This window comes from Thunnus albacares, chromosome 20 (genome assembly GCF_914725855.1).
Source record: "Thunnus albacares chromosome 20, fThuAlb1.1, whole genome shotgun sequence".
Taxonomy (NCBI): domain Eukaryota; kingdom Metazoa; phylum Chordata; class Actinopteri; order Scombriformes; family Scombridae; genus Thunnus; species Thunnus albacares.
In genome coordinates this window covers 23,129,437-23,141,690 of record NC_058125.1, presented here as the reverse complement: position 1 = coordinate 23,141,690, position 12,254 = coordinate 23,129,437, and the positions used below count along the sequence as shown (strand labels likewise).

The following is a 12,254-nucleotide window of genomic DNA, read 5'->3' as shown; positions in this document are numbered from 1 at the left end:
CCTCAGACCGACACAAGACATGCACATGGCATGGCACAGTGTAATTATATGAGTAAACGGTGAAAGGCAGAGCCCAGATAAAATGTCAAAAAAAAGTATGACACAAAGACACTAAAAAAAGAATAAAAACTGGTCTTGGAAGCAGTGTTAGCTTGTGCTAAACGACCTGCTCCCGACCCCGCCTGCCAACTCAGGCAGTCCACAAATGAGACGTCTCTCAGAGCTGGTGAACTTATTTTAGAGGGGAATAAAGCTACACAAGCACAGCCCCTGTTTATGTAAGGATGGTAATGTGTTTCAGATTACAGACGGTTGTATGGAAATACTTGTGGCGAGACTGGACTTTTCGCTGCTAGGGTTGCAGGGGAGCAGGCCTACGAGGCATTTCTTAAAAAGTCCTTCTATGAATCCGTCTCGTTCGGGGGGAGGGTGGGGGAATACGCTTTTTCTTCATGATTAGAAATCTCCTGGCAAGGCTGTCAGTCTGAGACACCGAAGAAACACTTGCACGAGGACTTTTTATGACTTCAACATAAAAGCAACATGTTTCATCAGAGCAACGGAGAGCCTATCATCTGTCTTACGATTGCAATTGACATCGCCCTCCGTCACAGCTGGTCTTGGCAAGGGTTGGCAAAAGCTACCGGGCAAATGAGAAGGAAGCTAACTAGAGAACGCTGTCTATCTCAAGAGTTCATCTATAAATATTTCTCTTCCAGTCACTGAACACCGCTAAGAGGGAAAAAACTTTAATAAGCGGGTTGGGATTAAATATTCTTAGAGGCATCTGCTGCACACTATCACGCGTTTTCATCTGTGCTGCAGGGTACAGACATGTCGGCCAGCACTGTGTGTTCTGCACATGGACTTTGGTTTTATTGCTGAGGAATGAACAAAGGCATGAAAAAAGTAAACAGATATGCCAGATCAAGCTAAGGAAAAGAACCTGAGCTAAAAATATTTCTACGCCAAATACCAATTCTTTTATCTTCACTGAAGCATTCACAAAAACAAAAAAGTTATGACATAAAAACACAGCGATTTGAGACATTTGAATGTTTTCAGGATAGCTTTTACTTTTATAGAAAAGACTGTAATCTCACAGGGGGAAGAATACAAAGTGTGAGCCTTGATCTTGGGTTTCTCTCCTTTATTCCACCTGAGCCACAGAGGTACTTTGATCCCTTTTGTTTATTCTGCAGGAGTAAGAGGGAAAGAGTCGGGTTGTCCTTTTTTTCTGCACCACACCTCTTCTATTCTACCTGCAGTCACAGAACTTGGAACAGGAGAACCATTGTTCCACTGACAGCAGATGAAAATAATTTGCCGGATAATTTTACAGTCACATACCTGGGAACACCAGAAATGCAGTGACGACTTGAACTTGTGTGTTATGTAACTTCAAGAGCCTCTGCAACCAAAGAATAAAAAGACACCGCAATTTTGAATCTCAAATATACTGTATTAGCCTGTCTGCACATACGATTTCCAACTAAGCTGAGAAGAGAAGCTGCAGGAAACAATGAAATCTGAGGAGCAATGGAGGGGGAAATGCCAGCTTTCCTGCTTCGCTGTCCTGCTCCATATTATTGGAGCCTTCCTGTTCAAAGTCCTCTTTAACTCCCCATAGAAGGGTTCAAAGGTCAAACCACTCGGAGCAGTTCTTTTAGTCAAACAAACAGGAGCTTTCTGAATCTCTGCACGATGTTATCACTTATTTAGACACAATATTCAGCGTGATATTATCAGTCTTGAAAACCAGCATCTCTAGCCGACTGGAAAAACAGGAGGAAAGTGCAGTCCTGAGCCAGAAAGTGTTTACAAAGCTGCTTGAACATATTTGTAGCAGATAGTACTAATATTTACCACATTTGGGCAATTCAGACAGGGTTATGTACTATGCTGACTTTCGAATGGTGCACATATTTGGGCACTGATTGCCCCACCCATCATGTACTCCAACAAGACTAACACAAACATGACTTGAACCAGTTCTGGTACTGTAAGCTCAGGCGCTATCAAGTTACTCTAGAGCAATTTTATTTCACTTGTTTGCACAAAAATGAATAAAATTTAGCAAGTTTACATGAGTAGAGCTTTTCATTTTTTTTTTTACACTGATTAGACAAAGAATTCAAAAAATACCTCTATAAATATTTGGAAAACACAGTTGTGCAGGAATGTTTTTTCCTGGATTCCAACGGAGAGACAAAACAAGCTGCCTTATAAAGACATTTAGAGTAGCAGCAGTTTTAGAAAAGTGCCCAGAGGGTGGATTACGTACGCTGTAAACAAAATGTTGGTCTGAAATAGCTTCCTGTAATCATTATTTTGTCTATAGTTCACCTTTATTTAGACAGGTTTATACATCCAAGCCCTCACGTCATCCATCTCGCTAGAAGACATCTCCAGCAAAACACTCAATCACTATCATTTGTATGGGACCTGCTCTGTAGTTTTGCCTGACCTGTAGCATCCACATGAGCATCAATTAAATATCAACTAAGTGAGAGAACAATCACAGTTAAAAACATATTCTGGTCCTATAATTCCCATCTTTAACCCACTGTTTTCAGTCATATATGAGCTCATATCACTTGACACTCCTACATAAACAAACTCTTGGTCCAACAAGTCTTATCTGCTGACTGGTCAATTCAAGGCAAAACTCCCAAGACCCTACAGGAATTTGGCTTGAACTTATCTTACCAGACATCTCTACAAAAAGACTGGGCATCTGCTGGGCTTTATTTAGAGACTGGGAGGCTCTGTGGAACAGGCCACACAGTTCAGCCTCAAATCAAACAAAGTAAATGTCAACTTGTACAACCATGTCTGGCCACACTGAGGGGGAAACAAGAAGTCTTTTCCAAATCACGCCTCTCATGCAGTAACCGGGGGAACTTGATTACTTATTTGCAAGCATTTAATGACATAAGTAGAAATCCCCTGCTCAGCAGAGTACTTCAGTCAGTCGCTGGTTAATCTCAGGCACTGTGAAAGTCACTAAATGAGGGTTGGACGCACACAGCAAAGCTTGACTTTTGGCCTACTTCAAATAAAAATATTTGGGGATTTTTTGAAGTTCTGTACAAGCAAAAAAATGCGTGGTTTCCGATGCTCGATGAGCGCATTCATGACTCGTTTGCTCATCCAGTACTAAATGTTCAAATAAATTAATTTTCCTTAAGTGGGGTTATTGTTGAGCTTTGGTGTGCAGCAGACCTTTTTCTTATGCAAGGCATTTAACTCTGAGGCCAAGTTCCCACACGTAGAGTAAAATGCACCCAGACGTGCTCTGGCTCTTGTTGCATTGGATAACTGCAACGGGGACAAATGGAGACCATTAGATGCCTCATGCCCTCTGGATCCACTCCTAGTCAGGCAAACACACTTGCACATGCATGCATGCACGCACCCTCAGACTACGGAAAAAGGAGCAAAAAGGAAGCACTCCTGGCTGGACACACCCTCTACAAATAACAATCTGCACACGCCATCTCCGGACCGAGCTGTCTAGCTGGAGGGAAAACAAACCGACAGAAAATGGGAGAGAGTTGGAAAAATGAGGCCCAGTGTCAACTGGTTGCTCTCAGGTCCTCTCGCCCGGCTGCCAGTGCTACTGTGCACACCACAGCAGCTCATCTGATTTAGGAGGCATGACTAGTAAGAAAGTGTTAACCATAACTGCCATGTTCTCTATGAAACATATCCACTTCTGCACCTGGCACTCAGTTGTTTTTTCAGCTTCACATTCATGCAGCTACACAGATGTGCGCAGTGTGATGATGTGAGTTATCTAAGGTTGGGTATCGAACCTCAACGCTTAATATCAAAAGCTGAATAAGGTGGAAATGTTTGAATTGAATGTTTTGTCAGGTCTTTATTACATATTCCAAACAGAATGAAGTTATAACTTTGGCATTTCTAAGTGTCATTTTGATATAATGAAAGCTATTGTACTGACAACAGTATTGATACGTGTCAAGTGATACTCAGCCCTAGATTTAAGTCACTGTGATAACTTTTTCAGCTCATCTATTCACCAGTGGAAACTCTAAACTCGTCCTAGTAAATGAGGAAAACTGGAAGGAAACCTGTTGAAAGGTCCAACAAACGGGACTGTTGTGTCAAGTGAAATACAAGAATATCTCGAAAAGTTATTGTTATTGAGAAGTATTATTTCCTGTGTTCATTTAGGTCTGTTGACAAATCATTTCTTGTGACACTTCACAGAAACCCCCTCTTTTCTGTTGTGATATATTACCAAACAGATTACAACAGACTTGGAGCTTAAAGCAGACTTAAGAACAGCACAAATGTTCGGAAATGCTGATACAAACTATGAAGAAGCAGAAGAAAGACAGTGGATTAGACTTTTACATAACAGTAACACACAGGGCCAAGTGGCTCTTGATAATTCCACAGTACATTAAACTCGCTAATAACAAGTGGATGAAAATAGCCATTGTCTACATTTATCATCCCACTGGCAGAAAATAGGAAACACTTTGGTTTGGAGGGCGTTTTTTTTTTTTTTTTTCTTGTAAGTAAGCTATGTGGCTTGCTCTACTTGGCCATAGAAGGGAAAGCAGCCTACTAACGCAGAGGAGAAAAGACCTTCCAACCTGCGTCCTTAAAATCCCCCCAAATATTTATTCTAGGAGTCATCAGTGACAGTGAGTCTGAGTGGAGTGGAGTGGGACTGGCATGACATTTTAGTTTATCAACCACTAGAGAGGTCAGCACTCAGAAACTATAACAAGTTAGATGATGATAATGATGAAGTTTTTACTGTTGTGTCATGCATTCAGCTTGAGCCTGCATGAATGCATATGTTTTCAAATGATAGAGTCCAAATATAAATAACAGTTCATATAAAGTTACATAATCAGATTTTTAGACATTCAAGCTAGTAGTTTTTCAGGCTTTTTGCCTTTATGTGACTGACAGTGTAGAGACAGTAAACTAGAGAGAGAGAGGGCCCCCCTGCCAGGAGTTGAACCGTGGATGTTGCAGTCACGTTGTATGGACTTTAACCATTAGGGCGCCCCAGTACAGTAGATACCTGATAGTACATGGCTTCTATTTAAGCATGATGCAACATATGTGTCAGGACAATGTGTTAAATGTGCATTAGAGCTCAAACGATTAGTCGATGACAATCAATTAATCGTTTTGAGTCTCTTTTTCATCTTTCCAGCCTCTCAAATTTAAATATTTTCTGGTTTCTTAAGTCCTCTATGACTGTAAGCTGAATATCTTTGGGTTGTAGACTGTTGGACGGGACAAAACAAGACATTTTAGGTTACATCTTGAGCTTTGGGACATTTTTCACCGTTTTATAGAGCATTTCTCCAATTATTTTCCTGTTCTATCACCTGCCATTGTGCTTGGTTTACTACAGCAGAGATCTGAACTGATGATCTGCTTTTGTCACCTAATGTAACCGTCTACAACCAGCAAGTGCTGCTGGGTAAACTCACTAAAAGCTCTCTCAAACTGACATTAGGGATCAGTTTGCACTTTCTCAGATGGCAGAGGTGAGGAAAGGAGATTAGGGGGGAAACTGATTCCAAGCCACAGCCCATCTGAAAACGTACCCACACTGCTCTCTCTCTCTCTCTGTCTCTGTCTCTCTCTCTCTTCATTCACAGCTTGACATCATGCTTGACACTGAGCCACTGACAACACAGCTGATAGAAACCGGGCCCCTGCACGAGAATCCGTGCCGCTTTGGGTGGAGTCACACACACAGCATAGTTTATGTGGTATTACCGGTTTGATACGAGGACGGAATGGAAAGGAATGCAGCCCCCCTCCAACAACAACAACACACAATGACTTATTGTTGCACTGCATCAAAGAACTGATCGAAACACACACAGAGATTTTAACACGTGGGAGTCAAAATTCAAACACAGGTGCGGTGACAGTATTTGCATAGATAACATGCTGGGTTGTTTGGCAAGTTCTGTTCATTCATACTCCTTAAGTGGTGAACAATACTGAACAATATATCGCCAACAAGAAGAAACACTGTGAATGAGCTTGTAGCACCTGTTGAGCTGACAGCAAGAGTGTTTTTACGACATATTTCTGGCTTAAAATGGTGATATAAGCACACTAAATTAACTCTATATAAGCTTTTTCACCGTCTATTCTCTGGAGCTTGAGTGCTTAAAGGTGCCTCAGTGGTTTTTACAAAAGGTGAATGGCCGCGGTCGCTGCAGGCAGACTTACCTGAGTTTTAGGTTAGCCATGAATTCTTCCATAGACACGTTGTCCAAAAGCACAAAATCTGCTTTTCCATACTCCAGGCTCTCGTGTTCTGCCATCCTTTTTTACCTGGTTCTTCTTCAAGCGCGAGGAAATGTTGTTTTTTTTTTCTTTTTTTAACAACTTGTTTTGAAGTGCCGACAGAAGGTGAACATTGGCGGGCTTTGCTGAGCACCTCCTCTAATGGACAGCTGTGTAGTCAATACGCATTTTCATTCTGGTGCTAAATTGTATTTTTACTCATGTTTAATTAAAGTCGCAAGTAAAAAAACAAAACCCTTATATAAACAGTAAAAGTAATGTTATCTCTGTTTTAAATTCCCTTAAGCGTCTTTTCTGTTAGAAAAAGGAAATTATCCCAAAATATCTTCATGTCCATACAAAGTTTCTCCTTCAGGCAGAAATGTATCCTTGTCCCGTTACATCGTGAGCCAGCTCCGACCGTTTTTCCTGGTGTTTCTCTCCTGTCGTCCAGACCGACTCTCCACCAATAGGATTGTAGCTGCCTCTGCAAGCACCGCCCCCCACCACTGTTAAGAGGTGTTGGTCAGACTGGTCCTGTCTCTAAGTTAAAAAGCATTACAAAAATGTCTGAAGACCACTGCTCCACTGCTCCTGATACATATTCCAGCGATGACGAGGCCACCTCTAAGTTGTAAAACACTCGGAGGAAAACCATAATGTTTTTGGCCTGACATTTATGGTGCCCTCTGTTACCATAAAAGGAAAAATTCCAGCCCTTCATAATTTTCTCAATGGGATATGAATGTAAATTGCAGTTGTGTTTATTGAGAGGGATTCTTCAGAAGCTGTAGCGTTCTCAAATCTACATAATGACTCTGAACTATCATCAAGTGAACACGCAGGTCTAAAACACATCATTATCTTTGATTTACTCGTGTTGTTGCTGAATGAGGCCTCCAGCTCGAAAACTCCTTCTCAAGGAGGTTGTTGTTAAATACAAAGCCTGCCGGTTATTCACCAGGAGTACACTGATGCAAGTGCGCCACCTTGTGTATAAATGAGGCAAATGCATTTTCTAGGTAGACTTGGATAAATAGGGGCCATATTCACAAAACACCTTAAGTCTAAAAGCCTACAGCTGCAACGATTTTCCTAATCGATTAATCGCCAACTATTTTGTTCATCATTTTCAGTCATTTTTTAAAGAAAAATTCTCTGATTCCAACTCCTCAAATGTGTATATTTTCTGGTTTCTTTGGTCTTATATGACAGTAAACTCAACATTTTTGGGTTGTGGACTGTTGGTCAAGACAAAACAAGACATTTGAGGATGTCATCTTGGGCTTTTGGAAACAGTGATCGATATTTTTCACCATATATTACATAGATAGATATTTTATGGACCAAACAACTAATCAATTCTATATCTAGATTTTTCTATAATGAAAATAATTTTGGTTTTTGGTCTAAGACTAATTCACAAAGCATTTTAACACTAAAAGTAGCTCCTAAGTCTGAGAGAAGTTAAAGAGGACTCTTAAGTCATTATGACCTGCTCACAAGGTGCAGGTAATGTGCCTCTTTACATCAGGATTTTGGAAAAACTCACCAATAATGAACTTTGTAAAGTATATCTTGATGGCAGGATTAAGGATTCAATCAATGTAACAAAATATTAAAACAATTGAATAACACCAGAAACAACAGTTTACACAGTTCTCCACCAGAAAAAGAAGTTGTACAAAACTTCTTCTGAAACTTAAACAAAGCACACAAACACTTGCAGGTTGTTAAAAGAATGACTATATTGTACAAAATGTAGATTACAGGATTCTTCCAGCATCTCACAGATGGGACACAAGGGAGCAATTTTTATAAGAAACTAGACAAAAGAGGCACTTATCCATTGATCAGTCATCACATCATCGGATGAGTTAAACTTATAGAATTCTTTGTCGCTATGACAACACAACATCCTGACAACGTAATAATAACACATCATCAGACTCTGAACCGTCTTCACATAAACAAAGGCCATAGTATTAACACACATACATGTGATATATCCATCAACAAAGAACCACTGTTTCTCTGAAGGAATATGATGATCACAATACACATTATGCTAAGAGTTGGCCTACATTTACAGTGACCAATCATATATGAAAGTACATCTAATTAAATTAATATATAGACAAATGATAATTAATAAACGATTAACATAAAAATAAATGATAAACTATAAGCATGCAACTGAGTTTTCTCTCACAGGTGGTGATGAACTTATAATATAACCACCGTCTGTCAGAATCATACATCACTTACTCTCGGCAGCTTTGTGAATTGATCTTAAGAGGAGAACTTTTTTATCAGGAACTTTTAGTGCCACTTAGGAGGACCCCTAATGGTAAAATAAGACTTTGTAGATATGTCCCCAGAAGTATATCAAATACTTATAACCAGCGCTGCCTTAACCAACAACAGTATTAAAATGCTTCTTACTCCATATGCATTTTTAATAATAATCCAATAATATGATATATGTTGATATAACACTTGCAGGGATCATTCATTCTTTTGATACTTTAAAGGATTGGTTACAATTTTTCAAGTCTTTCTTAAAGCAGAAGTCAGGATAGCCATATAATGATTAAAATATGTTTTTCTTTCTGTAATCATTCCTCCTGTTTATACTGGCCATTAAAAGATCCTTTCATAATGTTCTTTTATGATTGGGGGCAAAATCCACAGCCCTCATTTTGTGCAAAAATGTATTCAAAAGTTTATGAATTTTGTATGAGGCTTCAGCTGTCTGAATTAGTCAGATGGATACCTTCTGAAGTTACAGTCTTTTTAGTACAAACTTCCCTCTTTTTGTTTCCCTGGACAGTGTTTTCCTGTTGAGCTGCAGTGGAGGGATGGTAACAAAAAGAAGTTTTGTTCTAAAAAGACTAACTCAGACTGCTGAAACCTCATATCAGCTTCTGGTAAACTTTTAAATACATTTCTACACAAAATGAGGGCTGTAAATTTTGTCTCCCACCCCCCATAACATAGAAAGCATATTGGGAAGGAATCCGTATGAAGAGAAATGATGATTGTAGCAAGAAAAAACTGTTTCAGTGTTTACTGTTGTTTTAAGACCGACTTGGAAAACTGTAAGCCTATCCTTCAGATAGGTAAGTAATTAATTAAGTAAGTAAGTAAGTAAGTGGGTAGGTAGGTAGGTAGATAAGGGAGTAAGAAAGTAAGTATGTAGGTAAGTAAGTAAGTTAGTGAGTAGTAGGCAGGTAGGTAGGTAGGTAAGTAAGTAAGTAAGTAAACAGGTAGGTAGGTAGCTAAGTAAGTAAGTAAGTAAGTAAACAGGTAGGTAGGTAGGTAAGTAAGTAAGTAAGTAAACAGGTAGGTAGGTAAGTAAGTAAGTAAACAGGTAGGTAGGTAGGTAGGTAGGTAAGTAAGTAAGTAAGTAAGTAAACAGGTAGGTAGGTAGGTAAGTAAGTAAGTAAGTAAACAGGTAGGTAGGTAGGTAAGTAAGTAAGTAAGTAAGTAAACAGGTAGGTAGGTAGGTAAGTAAGTAAGTAAGTAAGTAAGTAAGTAAGTAAGTAAATCAGTAACCAGGTAGGTAGGTAGGTAGGTAGGTAAGTTAGTAAGTAAGTAAACAGGTAGGTAGGTAGGTAGGTAGGTAGGTAGGTAGGTAGGTAGGTAGGTAGGTAGGTAAGTAAGTAAGTAAGTAAACAGGTAGGTAGGTAGGTAAGTAAGTAAGTAAGTAAGTAAGTAAGTAAACAGGTAGGTAGGTAGGTAAGTAAGTAAGTAAGTAAGTAAACAGGTAGGTAGGTAGGTAAGTAAGTAAGAAAGGAAGTAGGTAAGTAAGTAGGTAGGTGGATAGGTAGGTAGGTAAGTAAGTAATTAAGTCAGTAACCAGGTAGGTAGGTAGGTAGGTAGGTAAGTAAGTAAGTAAGAAAGTAAGTAGGTAAGTAAGTTAGTAGGTAGGTGGATAGGTACGTAGGTAAGTAAGTAATTAAGTCAGCAACCAGGTAGGTAGGTAGGTAGGTAGGTAGGGAGGGAGGTAAGTAAGTAATTAAGTGATTAAGTAAGTAGAGGCTGGTGTTTGCTGTTTGAGAAGAACTGGTGGACTCCTTTGACTGGAGCCCTGAACATACTGGTCCTCCTGTTGAAGGCTCGGCCCACTTTCATCAGCACCTTGCTGTACTTGATTCTGTTCACTTCACCTGAGAGCTGGCCAGGGTAGGAAGCAAAGAAGCGTATTTTTCTGGAAGACTCTGGAAAAAGGGAGGATATTATTATCCAAAATATAAAGTGTTACTGCATTATTTTGGCACTTGTTCAGGATGATTACTACAGATCATTTTACTGAAAACAAACACAAATCAGCTTTAACCAAAAGAAACTTAAAGGAATAGTTCCAAATTTTGGAAAATATGCTTTCTTGCAGAGAGTTAGATAACAGAGTAGCCACTCTCATATCTGTGATAAATATGAAACTACAGCCAGGAGACGGTTAGCTTTGCTTAAAAAGACAGAAAAGGGGGGAAAGTAACAGCTGGTCTTGCTCTGTCCAAAGGAGAGAAAAAAGACCTTTTCATACTTGAAGGAAAGGGAGGTTATGTTAGGTTAGGTTCTCTTATTTATACTCTCTTTTTAAACGATAAATGTCATTTCAGTTTCATTAAATTTTTTCATTGTTTGAAACCAAAAGCTTGGCAATTCACATATAAGATTTAGTGGCTTCGTAGAGAGAGCACATTTTATGTAACATAACTTTCACTGACAGTTAATTAAGGCAGTGAAAACAAAATAACTCAATGTATTGTGTGTTCAAATCTGGCTCTACTTTAAAGTTAGTACAGTTACATAACTTCGCAGTCAAAGAGAACATCCTGTTTTTACCGTCTGAAGCCCTTGTCCTTCATGCCAAAAACAGGTTTGCACCATTTCAAAAGACACCCACTGTTAGACTAACACAATCATCTGCAGTTTAAAGTGGTTAATTAATTCATGGCAGCAATATTTTTCCAAACATGTACACATTTTTTGGAAATTAGACAATCCTGATTTAATACCTGCACAGTAAGCCAAATAACAGGGTGACAGCTGTGTGAACTTATAGACATAGAAGTTGCTGAGACACTTCTTGACCTGGATGGGGATCAATCGGAAAGCGTGGCAGTTCCTCGTCAGTGGCCGTGGATCTTGAGGGTCACGATGCCCTCCCTTCTCTTCAAATGAGGCCCTGCCAGCCACAGGGGGGAGTGGGTGTCACATTTGTTCAAAGGCACACACCTCTCAGGCATCAGCAGACTCTTACCGTTGTAGAAAAGGCAGCACCAGCCTTTGGTTATAAACAAAAAAAGAAAATGAGAAATTACCATCATCATAAAAGTAAAGACTAAATACAGAAAATCTAGTTACCTTTGCTGTGGCAGTCACACATCTTGTACTAGGCCTGATCCAGGACTGCGTGGTAGAACTGGGGGGGATGGAGTTTGCTTTCCTACTAATCATTTGTACCATAAGGAGGACGTTTGTTCAGCTTGACAAATGAGATTTTGCACCAGTTTAGACTCAAACTTTGCCCAAAATCAGGTCTACAGAGCACAGCGGTTTGCATCACATAAAGAATTGAGAATGAATGTTGTAAATCATTCTATTTTATATAAAGAATGTTATTTTATCAACTGACTGGCTTTCATCTGTGCGTTTCTCTGATGGTTCTTGTTATGTGCATCTGTGAATGGAGAAACTGACACATTCAGTAGCTGATTCTGTGCAGTATGGAGACATTGTGGGGGAAATTATTAACAGGTTACCTGAGGCAGAGCATCCTGCTGCTGCTGAAGTGTTGTTTGTTCACACCTTAGACTCTCCATCTCCCACAACACAGCATGGTGAACAATTTGTACATACTGATTGACATGTTGTAGCGTCATTTGAAAGCAAGTAAATTCTTGCAGATTCATAATAGTTGAGGATTAACATAATTATGAGTGATT

General features: G+C 39.5%; 1 protein-coding gene across 1 annotated transcript in view; it reads right to left on the bottom strand.

Moving 5' to 3' along the window:
- The window catches only part of myo1d (myosin 1D), a 111,288-nt gene extending 104,159 nt beyond the window's left edge, over positions 1 to 7,129 (bottom strand). The window contains exon 1 of the mRNA XM_044337466.1: positions 6,244 to 7,129. Within this exon, the coding sequence (XP_044193401.1) occupies positions 6,244 to 6,338 (95 nt within the window). The 5' untranslated portion in view covers positions 6,339 to 7,129. The remainder of the gene's footprint in view (positions 1 to 6,243) is intronic.
- Between the last annotated feature and the right edge of the window lie 5,125 nt (positions 7,130 to 12,254).